The sequence below is a fragment of the Diadema antillarum genome, unplaced genomic scaffold, assembly GCF_040938485.1.
Source record: "Diadema antillarum isolate AM-2024a unplaced genomic scaffold, OU_Dant_1.0 scf00000074, whole genome shotgun sequence".
Classification (NCBI taxonomy): domain Eukaryota; kingdom Metazoa; phylum Echinodermata; class Echinoidea; order Diadematoida; family Diadematidae; genus Diadema; species Diadema antillarum.
Genome location: NW_027270963.1, coordinates 87,583 through 114,504, shown reverse-complemented (window position 1 = coordinate 114,504; position 26,922 = coordinate 87,583). Strand labels below are relative to the sequence as shown.

The 26,922-nt window shown below is 39.5% G+C and overlaps 3 protein-coding genes across 3 annotated transcripts in view; 1 reads left to right on the top strand and 2 right to left on the bottom strand.

The window, feature by feature from the left end:
• The window catches only part of LOC139717332 (synaptotagmin 1-like), an 84,565-nt gene extending 69,246 nt beyond the window's left edge, over window positions 1-15,319 (bottom strand). The window contains exon 1 of the mRNA XM_071628837.1: window positions 15,217-15,319. Within this exon, the coding sequence (XP_071484938.1) occupies window positions 15,217-15,319 (103 nt within the window). The remainder of the gene's footprint in view (window positions 1-15,216) is intronic.
• A 276-nt stretch (window positions 15,320-15,595) lies between these two features.
• Window positions 15,596-23,337, bottom strand: LOC139717265 (DNA-directed RNA polymerase III subunit RPC6-like). Its single transcript, XM_071628758.1, has 8 exons — window positions 23,252-23,337; window positions 22,271-22,388; window positions 20,246-20,313; window positions 19,639-19,819; window positions 18,692-18,835; window positions 17,696-17,803; window positions 17,022-17,213; window positions 15,596-15,770 (listed from the first exon to the last, which is right to left on the bottom strand). The coding sequence occupies exons 1-8, from the start codon at window positions 23,278-23,280 to the stop codon at window positions 15,693-15,695; spliced, it is 918 nt and encodes a 305-aa protein (XP_071484859.1). The 5' UTR covers window positions 23,281-23,337; the 3' UTR covers window positions 15,596-15,692.
• A 2,082-nt stretch (window positions 23,338-25,419) lies between these two features.
• On the top strand, window positions 25,420-26,904 carry LOC139717331 (uncharacterized). The gene has a single exon (XM_071628836.1). It carries the CDS (start codon window positions 25,420-25,422, stop codon window positions 26,902-26,904), a length of 1,485 nt encoding a protein of 494 aa, XP_071484937.1.
• The last annotated feature ends 18 nt before the right edge of the window (window positions 26,905-26,922 follow it).

Sequence of the window (26,922 nt, the reverse complement as noted above, 5' to 3'; positions counted from 1 at the left end):
CGCTTTGAATTTCGTGAAGTGCCTAACCAACTGAGAAAAATGAAAGGTCATTTGTACCCATGTGCACATGAGCTATCTCCGAACTGGCTTATTTAGCACCACCATACATTATCAAACTCGTTAAAAACAAAACAAAAAAGTTCCGTTACCTTCACCACTCGGTGTGCTCTTGTCAATTACTACAGTACACAATATACCTAAACCTAGAACTGAATATAACAAAAATGTTCTTTCTCATATTATGCTGCAAGCACACTATTTTCCTCGTTACCTGTATCTATTCCAACAGCCTCTTCATGGCAGACATTCATGAAACATGTACGACAAAACCGATGTCTATTTTGATATATAGTATTACACCAAGTGCACGAGCTATGTAGTGAGATACCATGTTATCACTTGTTTTTATATTTGTCCTTCTTATGTTTTATACTCTTATACAAATCGATTGTTTACAACTTGTATCTTATCATATTCGTGTTTGTTTGGCTTTTTCGTACTGATTGCACACACTTCGTAATGTAAATATTGACGCAGGACTCCCTTGTAAAGTAGGCATTTGTGTCTCTGAATGGAACTACTTAGTACCCTGCTTTTTAAGACAAAGGAATAAATGAATAAATACATATCAATAAAAGTTCACCTCAAAGCCTTAGGAGCATTATCGAAAGTCGATTTGTAGAAAATTATCGCACGACATTGATCGGAAAAACCACAAAGAATTGTGCTTAATGAGAAAGGGAAGTTACTGAAAAAAAAAAATATCGAAAAGCAAGCGCGCTCCACAAGAAACCGACTCCCTTGTATATACCGCGCATAAAAGGACGACATGCTCTATACATTTGGCGGCAGTACCTTTTAAGAAGAAACTTAAAGTGGTCATAACCTTTTCATACTATCCATTTTTAAAGCCATCCGCCTCGCTTGCTTGCTTGCTTGCTTGCTAGCTTGCTTGCTGCCATACCAGCAGATCCGACCCTCGCTAAAGTGTGCGTCTGCTTTTCGCAGACACGCATGTTTGAAAGTCGGACAACACCAACACACCTCATTCGCACAATAACCATGTCGCCTGCTACACCCAACCGCCATGTGAAAGCCATGTCAGTCTGACACCTGTTGTGTGGAAGATATTGCCAATTATCTATTAGATTCCACTTAATATCGAGATAACAGGCGCCTTGTGTAGCCACATGGAACAAATAATGTGTTAAATGACTGTAATGAAAAGGAGATAATTTCCATAAAACACACAGCTACGGAGATGTCACCTTTGCCCCTGTTGGCTGAGTAATTAGAGAGAGAGATGAGGGAGGGGGAAAAGGCCACTTAATTGATAAAGTTGGACATGCCTATAATGCAACGCTAATCATCTGATAATGGGGAAAGAAACAACAATTATTTTGGTCATCAATGAAAATGTCTGGTCTACTTTAAAGTCAATTTAAGGCAAGAAGATCTTGAATGCACTCGCCATATTATACCCAGTATGCATCTAGCATGAGACAAGTGTGTACAGACACAACATACATGCACTACGTATGGCAAAATTTAACAATTATCAAGCTTTTGAATACAAACATGTTGTATTATGTAGGTCTACGATTATGATTCAAATCTTCACATGCATGCATGTTTGTGTGTTTGAACACTGAAGTAGATTTTTTTTTGTGTGTGTGTGCATACTGACCCGCAATCCACGAAAATTACTTTGAAGAAAATACGCGTTAAACGAAGTACATCATACTGGAGTTGCAAATTGTTTTGCCGTTCCAAAAAGAATACTTAGATTTATGACTGTTTTCCAACTTACGACTGTTTTCAAATTCGGGACCCATGGAAGTAATGACATATTTTCACCTCTGATTATGTATTTTGAAATTTTTACTTACATTTCTTTATATTTCATTCTTTTCTTTTAAATACTGAAATGAAACCAAAACAAAATAAATTGATTGCTAGAAGGACAAGCACCGAAGAAAAAAAAAAAACAGGTAAAGACGCAAAATTTTATCCTGCTGTTATTCTTTGAAATTTTGTCCAGACACGAATAATCATGAAATCAAGAGATGTTTTGTCTCATGTTGCCATGATGAAAATATTGCTTTTTTAGTAACTGATATTTCTTGAATTTTTTTTAACAGCAACTTTGACTGCATCCGCACACCAAAATAAACTTGGTACCTCGACATTCCTTGGCTACACAACCGAGTGCATTCACTCATTCTCTACTTCAACCCTTATCGTCCTGTCCAATCTGTCACCCACACACACACAGATAACTTGTGGCTGACTTCCCATTTTATCTTGTCATTCAAATTGGAAATGTCGCCAACAGCAAATGGACAGCATCGAGGGAAAACAATTGCACGCTCTCGGCTCTATTTTTACGTCTTATTTCTCTCACATAAAGAGAAAAAGATATACACACACAGAGAAGAAAGATTGAGACGGCAAGTGGCAGCAAAATACCAAATGATATAAGATCTAGGATATAGCTGCAGATCTGACTATGAGTGGGTGGGGGAAAAAAAAGAATCCCTGGAGGTCCCATGCAAAACGTATTATAAACGTCAACAAATCCGACAGTGAAAAATGAACAGGTAATTTAGAACTCACAAACAATCGATGTAAAGGCTGTTTTGCATTAATGAAGTGAAGAAAACCTCTGAAATTCCTCAGCTCCTCTTACCGATCTCACCTTGGGTTGCCTCACAACATTGACCCTGCTGAAAAATATTATTGTTTTAGGGTTGTTGTTGTTTGTTTGTTTGGTGTTTTTTTCTTTTGGGGGTCATTTGTTTATCATTTTTTTTATATGAACGTAATGCATTCTTCACAACTTCTATAGTTCCGTAAACGGGGAGGAAGAAGCATAATTAGGGATTATTCACAGAAAAAGACACTTGGTATAATCCTTCGAAGGCACTAAGGCTTAACCACTGAAGATATTGCTGGAGGTACCTGGAAATTGTTAGCCATTAAAATTTTGTACATCAAATAAAACGCTTGATTGTGTGCTTTTGTGCATCATTTATAGAGAGAGAAAAGTTCAAATTGAGACGAAATTGTCCAGGATAAGGTAAGCTCAGAATAATCAATTCCTCTCCACACACACTTGCCATATGCGTGAAGACACTTCAACGTCCGGCAATCTTGTACCAAGCAGGAATTTGCCCTTCCCTTTAAAGCGGGAACTCATGTTTATAGGCATTGGGCCGGATGTATAAACGCTAGCAATTGCTTGTGCTAGCCTTTTACTCGAATCTGTATGCATAAAAACAAGCAATTGCTTGTGAGCAGAAGCTTTTGCTAGCAAGCACAAGCAATTGCTTGCTGCCCGCAAGTACCAATCATTTGCTTAAAAACGTATGCATAAAACATACCTTTTACTAGTTCTTGCTAGCAATTGCTTACGCTTTTCCAAGCTCTGTAAAATGAGCTTGAGCTTTTGCTTATCTGGAACGTTCCCTTTTAAGTATGATTTTCATATTCATGAAAGAAAGACCACACTTGTGAAGGAGTGGTATAAATCTACAGGAAATTACTCATAAGTAGAGTAAGAAATTTTTCATTTCAACAACGGGAATGTCCAGTGGTTAGCATGCAAAAGGTGATGAAAAACATGTAGGATGTCTGACTTCGGTGGAGAGCAAGGAGACCTATCTCCACGTGCGATCTGGCAGATCCGGGCAATTGCAAGCAGTGATGGGAATCAGCTAGTAATGCGTGTGTGTGTGTAGTTGTGTGTGCGACTGTGTGTGCATTTATGAGTGTCACTTCATAGCTCTTCTGCTATGTCAGGAAATGTTTCCGCACACACATGCCCTTTCAAATACCTGCTGCCACACTCGCCTTTGTTCTTGTGTTCGCACAGGCGTGACGTCCCTTTTGTTGAAAACGCAAGCAATTGCTTGTGCGGGACAAGCAAAAGGTATAAGCACCAGCAAAAGGTTATGCATAATTATGGATTTAAGCAATTGCTTGAGCTAGACCTTTTGCTAGACGAGCTTGTGCTTTTGCTTGAAGCAATTGCTTACTAGCAATTGCTTGTTTTATGCATTTGGCCCATTATAACATATACACCAACAGGCTTATTTAATGGCGCCAAAACGAGGACCAGTTTGTATAGCAATGAACTTCCTTCATGCTCTGTTATATGTTTATGATTTTTTTTACATTATATTTGTATACATTACATTTTCATCTTGTATCGCAGTATCTATTTCTTTCTTCCTGTCTGGTAGCGTTTCGTCTAGAAGTTTTTTGAACAGTATGTTTAATTTATTCATGTACATTTACATAATTATATACAATAAGGTCATCCCCATACACTCCAAAAAATATGAAAACGTGCTCACAAAACTTGAGAATTTAGATATCCATAATTGTCATTATTATCTTATGTGCAATCAATCAATGCACGTAATTTCCTTTCAAAATTAAACACGAGAGGAGCGAAATTGAACGAAGTTAACTTTCGATACATACTTCAGGTGACGTTTTAATAGCCCGAGGGGGTATGACACGAACTTAATCCAGAGCAGGCATTCAGTTTTTAATGCCAAAGCCGAAGATACCTTGGGCTTAATCGTGACACATGATAATAAATACCATCAAACTCCATACTCAGTGAAGACATTTTGAGCAATGAATGGAAGGACTTGAAAACTGGCAGTCCTTCCTCTAAGCGCTTTTGCACAATCATTGGCCGTCCTCATGATAATTCTTACATATGTTTGTGGCTGAGATAAAGAAAAAAAAACACGACAATGTCGGTTCCCACAAATTTAATTAACTCCTTTCAATATACGTACGTCGTTGGTATAACCGCACGACAACGTTGGATGTGAATGAGAAAAGACTCCCCGCTAGCCAATCCACATTATTTTTCAGCCTTTGGCGGATGGCATTATGTTACTCAAAAGGAAGAAAAGAAGAAAGAAAAGTGTTCCAGAAAATTCGCAAGGTATTCAATATTTTGTCACAAACATGTGGCGACACGGGATAATTTCTTTTCCCATGTCATTTCGGTTTGGTCGTTCACCACTTCACTTATCAAGAAGACTTTTATTTTTAGACCTGCTTGTAGATTATATATGTGTAAATATATATATATATATATATATATATATATATATATATATATGTACATATATATATATATATATATATATATATATGTATATACATACAAACATATGAATATAATCATATTATTATACAGGCCTACGCTGTATCGTTTGCATATTACTTTTCTTCTGCTAATTTTGTGACCGTCATAAGGTAATACTGGTAATTGATTCGAGTAAATTTTACATAACTCTAGATTTTCTTGTCATAGGCATTGAAATATTGTGCAAAGTTAACATATTTGATAACCATTAATAACCTATATAGGAAAGTCGAATAATGAAATAAAGTTGTGTTAAAAAAAAGATGCATCATGCTGCGAGCGAATAATCCTTAAGCACTACGCCATAACGCATGTCCGTCAGATTTTTTTTCCATTTTAATGGTTGTTTATGAGGAATAAAGAATCCTCTTTTACAGACGAGAGAAATACAAGCATGTGTAGAAACCTCAATTCACGTGCAAACTGAAAATTATTCATGGAGGCGTCGAACTAGTTCAAACAAGAAAGCTGCAGATGAAGTGGAATCATGCCCGACTTTAAACAAGAGTGACAAACAGCATGTGAAGTTCCTCCGTATGTATCACGCGGAAACACAATGAATGGAATAGAAGAGAGAGTGAGGGAGGGGGAGGGGGAGGAGGAGGGGAGGGGGAGGAGGAGGGGGAGGGGGAGAACGAAAGGAAGATAAACATTGGGGAAAATATTTTTCAACTCACACGACATGATTGGTGACTGCCTGGCAGTGGCGAATCCGTGCTTGATAATGAGTATCCACTTTAGACCAAGAGAATAAAGGACGGACAGTTAAGTCCACATAAGCTAACTTGCAATTCCGCCAGTAAAGTACGACAAAACATTGTTCATCTTGCTGACACAATAAACTTTCATGAGCGTTTAGCAAAAGCCACGCTTTGTTCTTCTTAAATGATGAACCGTGTTGTGTGAGGAGAGTCCAATCGCGAGTATATGGAGTGTGGTCGGGTAAGGTAAAGGGTCGTGAGCGTGTCTGGACTGGATATGTGGAGTTGAGCTCCGGAGCTCTCTCGACCCGAGTTGTTTTTCGACCAACACTACTCTTTACATGTGCGTCATGCACTTAACGCAGCCACGCAAGCACCGCATCGGGCTCAGCTGGCAGATAACACACGCAGCTGATTTCAGCAGGCGATAGCGAAGCGACACACGTCATACTGTGTTTGGAGCCAACAGCAAGTGCATTTGGTGAGGAATTGCACCGCAAATATCACTAATTTCACAGCGCGAGCCAGAAATCTCTCGTCTCTTCATGAATGCATCCTAGAGAGAGACGCGGGAGCGAGCGAGAGATAGTGCGAGGGTGGATAATGACACGTTATTCGAGAAACGGATCGCCTTCGCATTTTATTTTGCTTGCAGGTTTTGTTTTGTTTTTAGTTTGTTTGTTTCCTTGTTTGTTTGTTTGTTTGTTTGTTTGTTTTCTAGGCAGCCATAGGACAGTTAAAGCTGTCTGAAGGTCGAGGCGCCGCGGCGTACGCCCCATCAGCGTAATAGATCCATCAACGTTACTCAGATGTATTTCAGTAACAAAGCTGCGACTGGTAATGGAAATCACCCTGTAAGAAATCAATACGGGCAATCTCTATTAGATTTAGGTTCGCTGTCCAGCCCGCAATTATCCCTCCATTTCACCTGCAGTCCCTTCAACACTCCGATGATTGGAGAGTTACTTGAAGACGGCGTGATCTTCCAAACGAATACCTGCAGTATATAGAACATTAATCGCGTGGTGTATAGTTTTATAGAGACCGCCCACCATGTCATGTTGATCATCATTATCATCTTTGTTCGCAATTCCATTAGTTTTTGACCGTGGTTGATAACAGTGTAACTCCAATGCGCAGGCCCTGCAAGGGAGGGTGCGCTTTCCAAAAACGCAATTTCTATATGGCGTTACATATCACTTCAATCGAATTAATTTATGGGATATTCATTAAAGTGAAAAAGAGAGTGCTAATGTACGTGGCCAAAAATCGTCAACATTCGCGGCTGATGCCACTGGAGCGTGCTTGCGTAGTGCGGGTTGTCTTCCAATAGTTCTCCTTTGAAAGGTAAATGGGAAATTAATTACCCGATTACATTATCAGAATGAGCGGTTAAAGTTGGTAAAAGGACTGAAAATGATTTCATTTTTTTGCCTGTCGAGAAAAAAACAACAACAACAACCCCCAAAAATGAATGAGACACAAAATTATAATTGTGCATGCTTCTGATGTGCGGGATTAATGCTATATAACAGATCTAGGGCCTACTCGAATGCAAATTGAATGCTAGAAACCTTCAGTAGAAAGCAGTGAGTCTTGGTGAGTTGAACCGACATGACCATCAGGACCCCGTTTATTCAAAAGATACAATCGATTATAAATTTCCTTACCACACAGGCTGCCGTAGACTTATGATAGAAATCATCTATGATAATCAATTATAAATCTTCATAAAACTGGGCCCAGGTTCTGAGAGCCAACGCTGACATTACCACGCCAAAATGGAGAATACCCATAACAAAATTCTCTCTTTTGTAGATCGTGTCTTATCTCCTCTATTGACGATGCACACAAAGACACACACACACACAGACACAGACAGACAGACAGACAGACAGACACACACACACACACACACACACACACACACACACACACACACAGACACACACACACACACACACACACGACGACTACGTTCAGCTTTCTTGCAGAATTACAGGACGATGAAAATACACTGTCTGTATCAGGTAAAAACCTCCAGATAGTTGCCATGGTACCTCGTTACACACTTTCATAATTTACTCTATACTTGCTTTTATCACAGCCAGGGCGCCATGCATGATACATGACCTGACACTTAAAGGCCATTGTTAAAAGCTTTTAATGAGGGTGGGGTAACCCCCTTTTCTCCCCATGTGGTGAGTGGCAATGGTAAAACGGTGTCAGCTCTTGGTACTAAAATTAGGCGTATGCTACCCGGCTATAAGGATCGACACGTGAGATGCTGTTGCAGGATGTATCATGGCACACTACCGAGAAATAAGGCGACTTCACACAAAATAATATATGATTTGCGAATATTTTATTAGAGATCGCAACTCTTTAAAAATGATTGAGAGACTTTGCGAGAATGTTATTAGAAATGTTAGAATGGCTTGTTACTCGTTTTATTCCTGCTGCCAATGAATTTTGTAATAACAGACAATGGAACTATAGGATGAAACAATTCTGAACCTATATGTCGTTTACTAACACTTTGCAAAGACTTCCCCGCAAAGCCAGAAATATCATATATGAATATATACAGTGTATATATATATATATATATATATATATATATATATATATATATACATTGTATATGCTCAAAGTGTAGCTGAAAAAAAAATGAAAAGGCCAAATGGTTACAACGTGGTTAAATGCAGGAATAGCACCTCAAACCGTTCTTTCCTTGAGAGAGAGAGAGAGGGGAAAAAAAGGTTGAATTTAGCGTCGCGCCGAGGTCCATTATAACAGTCCTATCTAGGTCTGCGGATCAGAGGACGGGGATGGGTTGCAATCCCAAACGCTCTGCGGGTGCGACGCACAGTAGTGAGTCCATGGTCCATAAGGGGTAGGGACGGGTGCCAGTAGGTGAGCGGCTATAATACGGAAGGCTGATTGCACATTGCAGTAAGGTGTGCGTTATCAGACTTGACGAATGATTTCGAGCCCAGCTCGTCCCTATATTACATTCAGATAGATCTATAAAAGTACTTCCTGAAACAGAAAAAAAAATATGATGGAACCTGCTATGAATTTAATAAAAAACAAAAACAAAACATTTCTCCCACCACACGACAACCGTATCACATCTATATCAGTAACACTATTTGCCACACTTTCATTATAAACGATTTCCTACTGCTTCATAATCAGATTTTTCCTTGAATCCAACTCTATTCACAGAATTGCATTTTGCAATTTAGTCTACATATGCTGCGCAATAAATGCATGAAACGACATACTATATATGCAAGTTATCCTGCATGTGGAGACCATTTGAAAATATTCAAGATAAGACATTTTAACATAATATGCAATATTTAACTTCAGCTTCTGCTATAAATGGACAATATTTTCAGTACTTGAAATAGGTAGCGAAATGTATACAAAACACTCCTGCGTAGCTGTTAATCATTGTTGATTTAAACAAAAATCTCAAGATATCAGCATCAACACAAAACCTTCAACTTGAATAATCATTGGTAAAATAATGACAATTCTGTAAAGGATAAGAAAGATAGACCCAATTCGCGTTCGTCTGTAGAACTTCTCCATTAAAATAAGAATGAAACCCAAATATGTAAATTGAAGAAATGCGGCAGCATTAACACATCAGCAAGGTTTGAGAAATATCCGACAATCCGTCAAAATGTTATGTATTTTTGAAATTTTGGTGCAGCCATCAGAGGATGAGAGAATTATTCAACACTTTGTGACGTCATGTTTTGAAAACGATATCTAGAAAATACAATGTATAAAGAAAATGTCACATATTTCACTCATCTCAATGGCATTCATATAGATAGAGCACTTGACTTAGCTCTTTCAGAAAGCAGGGGGAATAATATTGCTCTCTGTATACATGTTACTAACAAGTCGAGGGACTGTGCACATTTCATAAAAATGAAATTTTCATTTGAAACATAGAAATAATGTCTGCAGTATACTGTTAAGTTATACACGTTGTATATGTATGAGGAAATCAAATTCAGCAGTTGCATTAATATACTATACAAATTGCTGCTCTGTAAAATGGAGATTCATATACGAAAGAACTATTCAAGGGCACGCATAAGAGCGCAAGTATGATTAGGCCTATCTATATAGGAAAGACAGTGATTGTGGATTCTCTCGGATTGTGCTTGCGTGCAGTCTCTGTATCTTTAAAATTGAAAACCTAGCGTCGCATCTCCATTCGAGTGTCTTTTGAGTCTAGTGCAACGCGACTCCCCATTTACTCTTTCTATCTTTATAACAACATGAGGAAGAACATTCAGAAAACATGCTCACTTATCCTTCAGAAACCTCGACGCACTTCATAGCAATTCTTTTTTTTAAAAGTCAATTCCCATTCCACTGTAGCCATTCTATTAATTATGTTGTGATATCGGGGAAGATTAATAGAGGCACACGAGTGTACGAAATTACATTTGCGGGACAAGTTCGTGCGTGGTGAGTGTTGTAGGGCCAACTCGTTACGGTGTAAAAACGTTGCATGTGCTTCGAGTGAAATGACAGCTCATGTTTCGGCTGACTTTAAAGGAGCGTGAAACCCAAATAATATTGTACATTGAGTGAATTCAGCAATATTGGTAGGGCACATCAGAGACAGTTTGAGAAAAATCGAAAGATCCGTTCAAAAGTTATAAATCTTTTTAATTTTGGTGCCGCCATCACAGGGTGAGAAAACAACGTTTTGTGACGTCACGTATGAACAACAAAAGAAAATACAAAGAAAATTCAATACATATTCACTTTTCTAGCACAATGAAAGAGCATTTGACTTTCCTCTCTCAGAAAGCAAGGAGAATTACATTGCCCTTACTGTATTATGTCAGTAACGAGTCAAAGGAATGTGTACTTTTGATTTTAAAAAAGATGAAATTTTTTGTGCAATTCTCTTTACATTGTCCTTATGTCGTTTTCGACGTTTTCGTTTTATGACGTTACAAACTGTAGCAGTCTTCTCATCCAGCAATGGCTGCACCGAATCTTTAAAAATTTATAACTTTGAAACAGGTTGTCCGATTTTCGTCAAACTTTCACTGCTATGTTCTGCTAATGTACGTATTGCTGTATCCACTCAATGCACATGTGTATTTGGGTTTATTCACCTTTAATGCCCACGGAAAATAAAACAAACAGAATGGAAGAAGTAACAATATATTCGGATACTACAGAAGAACCATTACGGATTTTGAAGTGCCGCGCGTGTAGACTTGAAAAAACAAAAACAAAAAAAAAACAACAACCCTAATGCCACAGCATATGTACACGGTTTCTTCTACTTTTTACCTTGACCTTACTGACAAAGATGCAAAACCCACATGAATACACACACACATACAAACACACACACACACACACACACACACACACACACACACACAAGAAAACATGTGCCAAACACAAACAAGGAAAAGTAGAAATTACGCGGTGCGTAAAATATGTCCCCGCCGGAAGTAGCATTTAGTATAAAAATGTACTATATAGGTCAAAAGATCAAGGTCAAAGGTCAAAGAAGTCAAAGGTCAACATTCTGTGTAGAAGTTTTGAAGCCCTCACCTAGTGCCATCACATAAAGCAAACGGAATCGAAATCCGGTTAGAAATGGCGAAGGAGTAGCATTTTGTAGCCAATGTACAATATAGGTAAAAAATCAAGGTCAAAGGTCAAAGAAGTCAAAGGTCAAAATTCTGTGTAGAAGTTTTGAAGCCCTCACCTAGTGCCATCACATAAAGCAAACGGAATCGAAATCGGGTTAGAAATGGCGAAGGAGTAGCATTTTGTAGCAAAATGTACAATACAGGTCAAAAAATCAAGGTCAAAGGTCAAAGAAGTCAAAGGTCAAAATTCTGCGTAGAAGTGTTGAAGCCCTCACCTAGTGCCATCACATAAAGCAAACGGAATCGAAATCGGGTTAGAAATGGCGAAGGAGTAGCATTTTGTAGCAAAATGTACAATACAGGTCAAAAATCAAGGTCAAAGGTCAAAGAAGTCAAAGGTCAAAATTCTGTGTAGAAGTTTTGAAGCCCTCACCTAGTGCCATCACATAAAGCAAACGGAATCGAAATCGGGTTAGAAATGGCGAAGGAGTAGCATTTTGTAGCAAAATGTACAATATAGGTCAAAGGTCAAGGTCAAAGGTCACGACTGAAATTCTGTGTAGAAGTTTCAAAGCTCCCATGTAGTGCTATCATATAAAGCAAACAGAATCAAAATTGGCTCATAAATGACAGAGAAGTAGCAAATTGAAGATTTTGATCACACACGGACGCACACACGGACACACGGACGGACGGACGGACGGACGGACGGACACACGGACACACACACGTACGGAGCCCGTTTCATAGTCCCCTGCTCGAACTCGTTCGGCGGGGACAACAAAATGGAACATCTCCATAATCTACGTACTAAAGACCAGCCCAGGTACAGGAAGAAACTTAGCTTATGTAATGAGTTGGTCGAATCACTCCATAACCACGATGGCCACTGGGTGCAATCCACACTGAACTTTTTGGCAATGCTTATACAGTGGACTGTCACTCTTAAAGATAAAAAGTCTCTAAACTTTCCACTAAATCAATGTCGTTTCCTAATTAAGTCATGCTTACCGCATGTTCTGGTAATCAGTTCACATCTCCCATAGATAGCATTGATGTTTTGATCATCTGCCACCCCTTCCCCCAAAATAGCAAACAAACAAACAAATGTATCTGCCCCTTCAAGATTGTAAACCATAGACTCTTACGAGAAAGGAGCCTCCCCACTATATCATATATCCCCACTTTCATGAACACAAAAGAGATTGACCTTTAATAGCTTAAATGAGAGTAGTGATTAGCTGGTGGCCATTGTCCATAGGACGACTATTCTGGATTGTATTTAACAGAGTATGACAATCCTTGTTTTGTCATTAATTGTAATAATAACTATGGGTATCTTATAGTCATCCTTTAAACGGTAAGAAAAGGGATAACTCTCCTGGGAATTTTCTTGTCTGGTACCTGTCCAGGGCATCCACTGTCCTCCGTCGTAATTGTCCAGGCATGACTATAGCCTTGGGTTTACGCGGCAGTTAGTAATTGTTCTGGGTGTTTCTGTTTAGTTTGGTTTAGTTGTGTTTTGTTTGTGTTTTTGTTTGTGTTTGTGTTTGTATCTGAGTTTGTGTTTGTGTTTTTGTTGTTTTTGTTGTTTTTGTTTTTGTTTTCGGTTTTGGTTTTGGTTTTTGCTTTTGTTTTGGTTTGTTTTGTTTATGTCGCAGGGTGGAGATTTTGCAGGCATGTTGGAATGGACTGACCAGAAACCAATTTTGGCGAGAGGAAAATGACAGCGACACACATATTATTTGCACAAGCACGCAGTGTGTATCACGCAGTGTGTATCACGCAGTGTGTATCACGCAGTGTGTATCACGCAGTGTGTATCATGCAATGTGCATCTGAGGAATTATTTTACTATGTCTCTCGATCAAATTAACTAAAAAATGCGTTAGAATGCAGGAAAGAATTGTTTAGAGTTCAGTGTTAGAATGGCAAGAAAATAACATGAAAGAAATTGGGGTGCCTTTGAAAGTTTCTACAGGTAAATTGTGCAATGATAAATGCCGTTCATCATCATCATCATCATCATCATAATCATCATCATCATCATCAAATTAACACAATAATCAAATATCCAATCAAATTAATATTTGTTCTGCTATAAGCTGTAATTTCTCTTCACTTTTTCCATCACAGAGTAATGGGTAATTGATAACTTCAGTTTTACTCTGCAGTAAATAATGATAAGTAATGCACAAAAGAAGACCATAATCATATTTTATGACCATAAAAGCGTAGCAATTTCTCTATGTATCATAACTTCATGATTTTCTGAATCACCACACTGCCAACATCAGTTCTGAGCAGTTCTCTAAGATTATCCTGACATCATGAAACAACTGCAAATGGTTAAAGAAGTACACACAAATATTCTCTCACTGTGGTGTATTAAACTGTTCACAAATTTTGCTTCTGTCTACATAAGTGGCATAGTGTACATGGAATAATAAGGGTACAGGAATATTATTCTTCCCCTGAAAATACGGAATTCTGAACATCCGCAAGATACGTTTTCCAAGTTTAAGTACCTCTCAAGTCGTGTATCGGGTCTGAACTATATAGCAAGATATACCCTTGTTTGTCTATGCAAGTACGACATGAAATATTCATTTTATTCTCTTCCTCTCAAATTGTATCAATCCATCCACGTAGTTAAAGGCTGATCCATTTTCTGGTGAATGATTTACAACAAATGAAATTGTCTTCTGTACACATACTCACATGAAGAATGGTAATTTCACACTAAATCAGACCTACCAAAGCTCACCAAATGATAAATGTGCCTTAATTGCCTCCAGATTGTCTGCTGTTATTTCAAACAGCTCATATGTCTGTACTGGCATGTTGCCCATTTCTTGAACTCCCTGCCCGACAGAACACCTTTGAGCTCTTTTCTCATTCTTGTTTTTAGTTTTTATTGTGTTCTTGTTGTTGTTTTTTCATCAATCTGCTCAGATAGTCCCAGTGTGTCGTTAGGATTAACCCACTTTCCCCAAAATAGCCAGTGAGAATTGGAACAGGGCTAAGCTTAACCCTGGGAAATTGGTGGACCTCATGGGAGAGCCCAATCGCAGTCAACTGATGGAGCTATGCTGAATTCTTGCCAGTGAGTAAAGGCCATCAGGATCATTTCCAAATCTATAGAACTTTTCGGAATTTCTTCAACAATTATGCACATGTATATTACTACACTGTATATGCACACATTGAAAACACATACATGTGGCATCTTGGATGCAGGAAACCTGACTGAAAGCAATCAAACACAGAAATAAAATAATCTGTTATAAGTATGTCCATCATCAAGCAAATCTTCTTTTCTTCCATTACAATGGATACAAACTTTGAAAATGCAGTAGCATGGGTATTTACGGGCGGCCACACTGCCCATCAGAGGGCAGCAAAATACCACGAATAGCACCAGTCATTGAAAATGTGCAACAAAGCGTACACTCATAGGCAACAGTCGACTCCAAGTCAAGATCCTTCAACCTTGTGTGTACTTACAGAGAGATCAGGGGGGCGTTTCATCAACGAGTTCGTCGGAGGTTTTCACCGACAAATTTGCTATCAGCCAATCAGACGCAAGGATTTCAGTAGCTTTTAACAGTTGTCGGTGTAAATCACTGACAAAAAGTTTCAGAGATGATAAAGCTGTACACAATCCGTTTTGGGGGTTCTTGAATACATCCGAACAGGGCCAGCCTTGCCACCTCATGGTATCCCCATGCTGCCCAGTCTTCAGGTACCAGGGGTAAAATGTCTGAAGACTTTTCACTAGGGAAAGTCATATCTGTGGCACTCATACTCACATGTAGTTAAATCCCCGTATTCAAGTTTCTGGTACCACTGCTTACCACTCGGGGAGAAGTCTGAATACAAAACCTCTGCCTTTTCTTTGTACGTCCAGGCCTACTAGGTGTATTCAATTTCATCCAGCCAAAAGTGTACAGTAGGCTGTAATCTCTGCCTCGTAACCTATTAATTCATGACTGAATCCATCATTGTGCATCGCTGTATACTTGGTTGGTAAAGCATCTGTGAGTCAACATGTCATGGAATCATGTCCCAGGGTGTCAGCACTGTTTGTTTGTTTGTTCGTTTGTGAGCGTGTGTGTCCATTCCCTGGGAACATCCCATGAAGGCGATGTCTGAGAGCCGCTGTCAGTAATCCATCCATTCCTTCATATAGATACACGTGGCTGGTGATATTGCCCCTCCCTCGTAGCACTGGTTGAAGACCTGACATGCAGCAGGATTAATGGTGGGAAATAAAAGTTTTCTTTTTTAAACCGCCTGTTATTCATCCCTGAATGATTCAGTAAAGGTGGTGTCTACTAAAATCATACTGCCATAATCAAAGCATAGCACTATGACAAGATACAATCATCAATTTGTCTTGAGCACCCTGGATAAAAACAAGAATAAGGGAATGACACACAAATTAACTTCATTCAAATACTCTTACAGAGTAATAAACAGATGGCTACTGAAGAGAGACACTAAGAGGTAGCAGTTAGCAGAAAACTGGGTAAAATGAAGGCTTGTTGGACATACAGGGAAAAATTTGAGTAGCACTAAAATGAACAAATCATTTTCAGAATTACTGCAGAAAAAGGCAGTCATCACCTCTTCTTTTGCATTTGCTAAAAGTGTTGATTATAAACTTTCTTGGCATCAGTCTTACAGTGTTTGCTTCAATAAACCAAGCACAAACTACAACACACACTATACTGAAGATATCAGGTTCTATCATCGGTCTGTTATTTTTCTGATTTTCCCATTATAACAATTAAGCCCTATGAGACATGGTGATGTGATGGGAAACATCTACACCATATTCAGCTCAAGAAAAATCATATCCTTCTGACCCTGTTGACGACTAGTCCCGAGTACACACTTGGGCAGGTGTCTGTGGGAAATGGGCATTACAGCTAAAATCAGCTCGTTTTCAACAAGTTAACATTCTCAGTTATGATGGCTTCATCCTGAATTTTTATGCCTGTCCTGCCAAGAAAGGGGTATAAGTTATTCACATACAACTATGACTAAAAAAAATGGTCACCACTCTTCTTTGGTCATTGTTATAGGGTATTCACAATACAAAGAATATCGCACAAACTGTAAAACCAGACATTTTTGCGTGCCCTTTAATTTCTTGAATATCGCGAGAGGCAAGATTCCCAAAATTTAAATGCAAGTGAAAGTTCTTGTCTAAACTACACGCATGCATTGAACGCCAGTAGCAATTTGCTAAAATTTCATGCCTCAAAAAAGGCCATTGGCTCCAATTGGTGAAAATTTCATGCTGCAAAACATTCTTACTTTAACGAAGTAATACACATATCACTTTTCATCAAATGCAGTACATGCACAAGAGAGGTACTGCTATAAGCCAATCAGAATCGTCCACCTGGAGACTTGCGTGATCATCTTGATTTTCCAATTGAAATGTACACAAAATTTCCTAAATATCAGTGCCATAGAACTTACAGGACAAACTCCACAAGGTGACTTCATCAGTCCAGTGGGCTGGGTCAGCGGTTGGATGGCACGATAGACTTTGACCTGGTCACTTGAAGTGGAGGAGGACGACCCCGCTCCGACGCTGACGGTCATCTCAACTTTACCATCGTAGATCAGAGTGTTCAGGATGGTGGTGATATCTTCAACAGAGAGGTCAACCTGAGCGATGGGGTAGAAATCATTTATAATGAGAAGACTGGTCACACACTGAACAATGCAACTAGTGAGACATCAGTATAAGATCACAAAATATAAATTACATTCCAAGCAAAGAGACAGGGCATAAGCATGCATTTTCCCTTTGTTTTCAAATGCACCGCATGCAAATATGAAGACACTTAATTAAGTGACCTTGATTATGGAAAAACAAAACAAAAACAAACAAACAAGGAATGATGTATTTGCAAGGTATGGATGAGGGGAAACAGAAATAGGGGCCAAGTGATTATAGACAGCTGGCTACTACAGACAGGGTTCCTAACATGGTTTTTCTCCGGTGGGGAATATTTTTAGTGGCATATATGACAGGCGGTCACTTTAGATAAGTGGCTGCTAAGGCAGGTTTGACTGTATCATCATTGTCATTGTCATTTTTATCCTCATCGTGATATGTGTCATCATATTTATTACCATTGCTTTACCTTACTTATCCTCAGCTCTGTGATGAATTTCCACACTTCTTCCGACGATGCATAAGACTGGTTTCTCCTTAGCAACGGGTCTGCATGTGATCCGGCAGCATTCTCCACCTAATATTGGAGAGATGATGTTGCAATAATATCAATGTTTACAAAGTGAACTTTGGTCTTGGAATGAAAGCAGAATGCCATACATGGCCTGAACTTTGTTTACTTGTTCAAGAAGTAAAGGGATACCAAAAAGGGATGACAAAGGATGAAAGAGGTGGCCCGACACATATCTACATGAAGCCACTTTGTGCGTGAAAGGGCCTTCACTTTGACATTTCAAGGGCCTCAGTTCAGGCTTTTGCCTGAATACTGGCATCCCTGCGCTGACGACATGTGATGCCAGTGATGGAACACCATGATGTTCCAGAGCAAACCAGCTCTGTCAAATTCTCTCTCATGTGTCTCATGTGTTTCGTGACAAAATAGAGTATTACCTTCACCTGAGATAGATGGTAAGCTTTCTAAAAGAAGGGGGGCGTCTTATATCATATACATATATTCACATTATGAATATTAGTCAAGATACACTTTCCTTTAAAGCATGCAATTTAAAGACACTCCTCAAATCTTGTGAATCGCTCCTCCCCATGAAGTTACAGTCAATGTCCACATTAGTTTTCCACCTACCATCGAATTCTTCTACCAGTTTGCAGGACATTGTAGAAAACATTTCTATGTGGCAAACATGGAATGTTTATAATGACAGGCACAGACCAGTTAGCCTGTTCTCAACAAGATTCTCAAGTTTTAAAAGCTTTATATGGGGTCCACCAGGTTTTAGTAGGGAGTGGCATGGCATAATTTCAGGACTACAACGTCATCTTATCTAATTACCATCAGTGACTGACTTTGATGCCATAATTCAGTTCCCCTTGGAAACCAAAACTATTGCTCAATCAGACAACATCCAAATGGTAGGCATGAGCAATGTGTTTTTAGTAACCTTACCTTTTGAAGGAGAAATTTGAAGCACTGCTGATTCAGGACTTCGACAAACTCTGACTCAAACTCCTGATCGCTGTACCATGTGCCTCCAGTGACTGAGGGATCAGGTTCTAGATTAAACAGCATGTAGGCCTTCTTTCTTGTAGCCTGTTCCCAAATGAAATACAACCAGTTCAAGAATTACATTTCAGTAGTCATCTTCATAAAAGCACTACAAAATAATAATAATAATAATGATAAAAAGAGAAAATACAAAAGGATCACAGTCAATACGCAGTCTTCTGCACATCAATTCTACACCCAGGAGATTGAGGGAAGATTAAATATGGATTCTAGTGATTTGTCTATTCCCTCCAAGTCCTCACTTCTTGACATAGTTGAAAATGAAGTAAAGGTGAAACAACAAGCTAAGATAAATGATAATCTTTCCCTCCCCATTCACTTCGTGAGATAACTAGGGTTCTTGCTACTCCTTGCTGGGTAATTAGCTACCTAGTATTCACCTCATGTAGTAGAGCTCAGTGTTCCGCATATTTTTCTCTTTTTTTTTTCTTTTTTTTTCTTTTGTTGTTGCTATTACAACATGGTTACAGTTACCACTTTTAAAATAATACTTTTAGATGTGTCATTGAATGATCAAATGGTGCATTTGGCAATTTAAACCCATGCTCTGCCAGCATTAGATTTCAAACACAGTGCACACAAAAGAGCAACATAATTTCACAGCACACAAAAGGGGTCAACAAAACCAAATAGAAATGCAAACAAAATACGTACAAAAAAAAAATAGAAATCTCCAACCACGATACAAGGTGAATCCCATATTTGCACCGATGCATCAATGCTAATTTCTGTATACTGTAAGCTAACAAAAAGCAAGCTCAAAGAAAACAAAGCAATCGGTCCTGTAGCAAACAGTAGCACAAAGGAGACAAATTTGGCAGACTCACACCAACAGGCTTGACCGCTTTGATCAGTTTCCTGCTCTCCAGATTGCGGAGGATCTTGTTCAGCTGAGTGAGCTGAAGGCTGCTCTTCAGTCGGATGTCTCGTGTCCATATTCCCTTGTTGCCGGATTGCTCTATGATCTGGTACACAAGCCTCTCCTGGTTGTCAGCTCCCTTGATTTTACTATGGCCACACAACGGGGAGGGACAAAGCAGAGGAAGCTGAGGTGAGGTGATGATGTAATGTGCCATTCCACAGGAAACAGAAAATTGATAATCCTATTGAGAGCAATGGCAATTCTAAGTATAGAAACATAACAAATAAGAGCTCATTACACCAGTAACAAGTATTTATTACAATCCCACATGGGTAGTTCACATCAGAAAAAGATATGAAAATGTACCTGGGTTTTGGTTTGTTCGTTTTTGTTTACAATTATCATAATTCAAATCAGGTGAACAAAATGTCCTCTTTGTGAATTTTTAACTACCTGATGTGGTTGCTTCTGGTCACAATGGGTTTTGCACCCTGTGTATACTTAAGTTTGTCAGTGACATACTCCTTGTGATTTTCTACTGCACTATTGTTGGGACACGCTTCAACTCTTACCTTACAGAGGCTGGGTCCTTCAGTCTATACAGAAGTTCAGAACTTGTTTTCACCAGATCTATTTTGCCCTGTGATAAAAACACAACCATATTGACAACAGCAAGATGTTCATTGAAGCATAATATGTAATGTCAGAAATGTGAGTTAAATGGTTTGTAATGCATCAATTGTGTGAAGGTGGGTTGATCTAGGCAAAAAGAAAGAATGAAATGAAATGAAAAAAAAAAAAATATATATATATATGTAATGCATACATTTATTAACAAAGAAACAAACAATAAGACTATCAAACTTCACCATAATTTGGACGGTTGAAGTTCAGGCTATACAATTCCTGATAAGCATGTTTTTGTTTCTGTTTTTGTTTTTGTTTTTTTATAGTTGTCATCCACACTAATTTTTTGTTTACTTTGTTCATGTTTATGATGCTGTCATTTGCTTTGAAATGAGTTACTGCTTATTTAAAAATATACAACATCCCAAAGACTGCATTATCTGAAGTGACAATACAGGGTGAGAGATGATTTTTTTTCTATTAATGAGTAGGCCTGCTGAATATCAACAATTGTGACCCGCGACAACGGTTTCAGGCAAAAGTCGCAAGAGCAAATTCCCTCCTAAGCGGGGTACAAAGATCTTTACCATTATTTTTGTCGATTTGGGTTTTTTGCAGAAATCGAATCTTTGATATGTTTTCTACATGTACACTAAATTCATAGCATAAAACTACGTTTTTCTTATCGAGAATTGAATTTTAAGCACCCTATGTTGGATCGCACTCGTCAGTTTCGAGCTTCTTTCGAACGCCGCGCCAATATCCCCAGCGTTGCTATGGCGCAGGGTCTCGCATGCGATTGGCTGGTGCGTCGCACACATTTACATAATTCGGCCTTCGGAGACACCAGTTGCAGCGTTTTGGGAATGCTTAGTCCACGCGTGCATGATTACATGCTCCATTGTTCTTGCTAAAGTGGTTTATACGCTCGCTCTGTAGTGCGTGCTCTTCGTTTGGCTTTCTATCCAAACTATCCTACCGCATTGTCGATCGACAACGGAAGAGAAACAAAAATCATGTAGCACGACATAATCGTGTGAAAAGAAAAAAAAAGTCTACTTGTACATGTAGTAAGAATCATGACAGCAGACTGACTCAAGGGAAGGATGATGAGAGGAAAGGAGAGGTCACATGTAACCAGTTATATTCAAATACTACACATCAAGATCGCACCAAACTAACGAGTCGTACGTGTTTGTTTGTTTTGATATAATCAACACCACCGAACAAGGCAACTTTTATCATGCACAGCTTGTAAAAGAAAAACAAACAGGAATCGTGACCCTTGTCAGCACTGGCATTTTTCTGCCTTCAAAAGGGTCGCAAATGATAAAGTCAAATCAACAACAATGTAAACGCGATTTGTAAATGTGTGGATTCGCCACCCGCTCCTGTTACATGCACATGGTCATGGCGTGTGGATGCCATTGCGTAATGCGTGCACTATACACAATGTACACCATACGTGCAATTATCGTATCCGCCATCTTGAAAGACGTACTGGTAACACAAACCCGAGCGAACCGCACTGTTTTTCGACTCCATACGCTGAGCTACTAGGAAGGGTGCCCGGGAAATTTGACTCTCTCAGTGAGCCAATCAGAAGGCGATGTGGTTGCTAGAGGCGGAGCTTAACATCGATTGGCACCATCGTATGGATGGGTGATTCTCACCTCGCATCGCCGCTCGGACATTGTCTTTGAGTAAGAGGTGAAACTTCAAAGCCCGTTTTCTCGCAATTTTGTCAGGCTAACAACTTAAAAAGTGCATTTTATTTCGCTTTCCATGCCCACTTATGGTGCCGAAGAATACAAGTGTTTTATATCAATGCAAAGCTTAGGAAATGGGCAATGTGGTTCAGTGAAAAAATGAATTTTCAAAATGCCCGACTTTCACAATTGTTACCAGCATTCTATTTATGGTATCAAAAAGTAGACAAGGTAGAGGCAATACAGCAGTGTTTTACTCACTGATGACAGTAGCCTATTTACTGCCGTCACTCTCTGCTGTGTATCTATGTTGGGCAGTTGCTTCTGTAGGGCAGAGTCTGGAATTCCATTGGCATCCTGTTTGCACAGTTCCAGGATTCTGTAAATTCCCGGAAAAGAAGATAATTTGAAAAAGACATTCACAGTGCATAGGAAACAAAAAGAATGTTACCAGTACTCAATGTTATGAAAGTAGAAACTAATCTACAGGCTTATTTGTCTTACTTTGAAATGTCATTATTCAAGCTTAAAGCTCAGAATGGCAAGACAGCAATTTCTGAAGAATTGTCCTGCACAGGTATCACAAAATCAGTTAATATCTACTGACTGAGTGACATCATGTCTGTGATGAGGACTTAAAATATTTCTGATTCGGACTTAGATAGAACTAGGTCTATCAATAATTTACACTATCTATATCCACGTCTGAATTAACACGTCTTATAAATTGTTATTGTTCACCTTCACTGGAGTGACTTTATACGTGTTTGAAAATACAAATATATTGCACAATTTTGACAGTTTGCCATGGTCCAGCAGAACTTCAGGAATAAAGTTAATCAGATATCCACATGGCCACAAACGTTTGACTGTAATGTGTGGCTTGCCAAATGTAGGCCTATATAATAGATCTATAGATAGTGCAATGGAATTTTTCAAAAACTTTAAACAAATCTTCGATTAATCTGTAGCACAGGTTCACTCCACATTCTACGACTTGGTAGACCTATCAGCAATGCAATGCCACTACGCGCAAACGCTAAGGTCCAAAGAGTCAATGATAGAATGCAGTGGCACAACCAATCTACCGGCTCCCAACGTAAATTGCAATTACCGGGACTGTTGTTATCGTTAGCTCTTGAGATGTTCACACTCGACACACGCAAGCAGGATCTTCTTCTTTCAGCACTACACTGAAATAACATAATTTAAGTTATCCATCATTGAGTGCCGAGTGCTTACCTTTCTTCGAGATTCATTGCATCGGCCATTTTCGTATCCTTGATCAGGAAACTCAGTGTAGATTAAAATATTAGATTGACAAATCCGACGGCATGTTTCTGCATACATACCATGCGCCGATGCGGATTGCAACACAGGTCAGCAGCATCATCAGCTCTGGCGCTACCGTAGTGCGAGCGCGAGCCCTCAGGCCGCCCCCGCGGGCGGGCCGGCTGCTGCTGCGCTGCAATCCGCTGCATGCATGCAGTGTTGCCAGATGGTGATCTTGGTAACCAAAAATAGTGAAATTTGGTGATTTTTTGAAACCCTTGGTGACAAAATTTTATCCTGGTAACCAAATCCATATTTGGTGATTTCTGGTGATCTTTTGGTGATTTTTGGTTATCTTTTGGGGATTTTCGGGTGATTTCGAAAGAAATAAACAAAATCACCATGAAAACTAGTCTATTTTCCAGAAAGCATGGCGTAACACTTTCCCATAGATACATAACATGTGCGTTATTGTCTTGGTATACTGTCAGATCTTATACACACACAAAACACACATCGCACATTGTACGCAATGCATGTGTGTGACTGTGTGTACTGCACGCACACGCGCCGATGCAATGGTCGCCACGCTGCTGTCAGATCATACTCAGCTGTCTACTGCTGATAAAGCTACAAACCGCGGCCACCAGCTGTGCTGGCTACGTCATAGCAGGGAGGTTGGGACAGTGTTGGAAGCAGTACTGGTTGGAAACCAGCGAGCTCACTACTGATAATGAGTGTTCGATATAATTATATCAGTTTGTGGTTATCTTGTAGTTGAAACCCTTACCCACTTTCCCCAGATATCTCGAAAGATCTGTCTTATACTGGTGAGTTGCAAATCTTAAATACTCGAGTAAATGATAAGCTGACTCTAATAGCATCGAGTAAATCATGGTTAGATCTGTAATCGATATTTGACAAATGACAACTACTTGTATACTGTGTAGGACTGTGATTCTGTGTGCTGGTTGTGCGTGTTCGGTGGTGCTGCAATGTGCATTCACGCAAATGCAAATGGAAAGGATGACTAGATATCTACTAGTACTAGGTAGCTGCCTGCTACTAGGCAGAAGTGTTTGATTGACAACACTCATCCACTATGAGGACATTCATGCTGTCAGTGTAGGAACGGTTTTTATCCAATATCTCCTAAATACTGTTGATCAGTCATAAATCTTGAATTCTTCAGGAAAAAAAAAGAAGAGAGACAACATGAATGATAAGAAGGCTACTACCTCAATTCCCTCGAGTTGCATGAGAATATGTTTCTAGTAGGATCTAGACCACATAACTTTCGAGTTTCAAAGTGATGGCACTTAAACAGCAGTGGTGGTAAGTTGCTTTTTTGAAATTGTAATACATAACGAACAAGGACAGATTAAAATTAATCATAAACATGAAGAATTACAACTGATTAAATTACAAAACCTTAGAACTACTCTGTGTACTGATTTAAAAAAAATGAGATGTAAAGCAAAAGTGAATTGCGATTTATCAACCCTTGTCAACAGTGATATCTAATATTGTGATATTTAATTTATATCTTTGTTTTGAAAAGTAATACCAATATGTGCAATTACTATGCTATACTTCTACTACTACAATAGCCCCTTGCCCTTGTCTATCTCTGCACTATTTTCAGACTAGGCATATTCAGTATGGCCACACCACCAGCAAAGAAATCTAAGACCAAGTATGAGGCATCAAGAAAGTATTTGACCTCATGGGAAACTGAGTTTAACTGGCTTACTTCTGTGATGGACAACGATGTGAAATTACCATTCTGTAAATACTGCAGAAAGCAGCTAAAGCCTCATCATGCCTCCTTAAAAAAACATCAAGATACCCCAAGCCACGTTGCGGCGAGAAGAGCTATTGCAGGGAGTTCAATGACCAAATTCGCTACATGCAGTAAAAAGATCCAGCCTGCTGATGCTGTTAAGGCCGCCGAGCTTCATTTGGCTGTTACGACATGCTGTCATAGTCCTCTGAGCTCGATTGATCATTAGTCTGAGACGATCAAAAAGTATGCAGCTGGTAGCACTCTAGAGTCCATTTCGATACATCGCACCAAATGTACAAAACTTGTGACACAAGTTATTGCTCCTACCATAAAGGAGCAAGTAAAGGAAGATATGTCAGAGAAAGCATTTTCTCTGATAATCGACGAGAGTACAGATGTGTCATCAACAAGAGTTCTTGCCATCCTTGCAAGATACTTTAGTGAGGAGAAAATGGAAATACTGACCGTACTCTTGGGGTTTCAAGAGATCTGCGAAGCCACCGGCGAACAGCTCTTCAAGGCATTACAAACCGTTCTAGATGAGTACAATCTGAACCTCTCCCGTTGTGTAGGTCTTGCAACAGATGGAGCTTCAAACATGACCGGAGAACACAACAGTGTTTGGAGCCGAGTAAAAGAGGTTGCACCAAAATGCACACTCATGAAATGTGTATGCCATTCCATCGCATTGTGCGTACAGAAGGCATTTGAGGGACTCCCTTCAAATGTGGGATTCATGCTCTGTGAAGTTCCAAGTTTCTTCAGCCACAGCTTCTTGCGCCGAGAAGCATATAAATCACTCTATGACACATTCTGCGCTGAAGAGCTAGAGGAAGGAGAACTTGCAAGCAAGAAGATGCCCTTCAAAAAAATGTCTACAACTCGTTGGCTAGTCAGGGGGGAGCTCATCCGGAGGATTTGGGAACACTGGGATCCTCTGAAAAACTATTTCCAAATGGCAATGAACGAAGGCACGCAAGATGTCCGTTACCGAGCGAGGATGCTGTTCCACATGTTTGACGACAAGTCAAATTTCTTGTACTTTACATTCCTTGCACCAGTTGTGGAGAACCTAGACCGCCTGAATCAGAAATTCCAGGCTGAAAATGCATCACCGGAAGGGCTCTCAGATGCGTTAGACATGCAGCACAAGTCATTGAAGGAACGGGTGTATGATCACGGTACTGGTGCAAGACGTCCTCTGAATCTCATAGACTATGGTCACAAATTTACAGCTGAAGCAGTCAGGTTGCAGAGGGAGCCTGCCCATCTACAGATCGTAGACAATGTGAGAACCCGATGTGCTGACTTTCTTGCATGTCTCATATCTGAGATAGAAAAGAGGCTACCTGAGAGCAAGAAGACATTCCAAAAATTGTCATTACTTCATCCCAAGAATGTACTGTCGCAAATGTCATGTTGTGCCTTTTCAGACCTTCCTCTTCTTCATCTGTGTGAGGACCTTGATGTGGTTGAGGAACAGTACAGAATGATCCGCTTGCATCTGTGGAAGGAAGAGAAGATCTTCAAAGGCAGCATACCAGATGACAGCCAGTCCTTTTGGAAGGGCATTTTGAATCATGAAAACTCCGACCGACACAAGCCATACAGGACAATAGGACTTTATGCCCTCGGAGCGCTGTCTTGTCCCATCTCCAATGCTTCAGTCGAACGCATCTTCTCCATAGTGACATGGGCAAAAAACAAGTATCGCAACCAGCTTTCGACTAAAACTCTAGAAGCCATAGTCTTAACCAAGACCACTTTTGGCTGCTGTAATAAGTTTGAGGTCACTGCAGCAATGCTTAAAAGATTCAATGCAAGCATCTATGACTAGCTTCCAAGTGTATGCAGT

Coding starts and splice junctions, on each gene's coding strand:
- LOC139717265 (XM_071628758.1), bottom strand. CDS start 23,280: ATGGCCGATGCAATGAATCTCGAAGAAAG. Junction 19,820..20,245: donor AAGGACCCAGCCTCTGTAAG/GTAAGAGTTGAA, acceptor GTGTGGCCATAG/TAAAATCAAGGGAGCTGACA. Junction 15,771..17,021: donor CACCTTGTGGAGTTTGTCCT/GTAAGTTCTATG, acceptor GCTGCATGTCAG/GTCTTCAACCAGTGCTACGA.
- LOC139717331 (XM_071628836.1), top strand. CDS start 25,420: ATGTCAGAGAAAGCATTTTCTCTGATAATCGACGAGAGTACAGATGTG.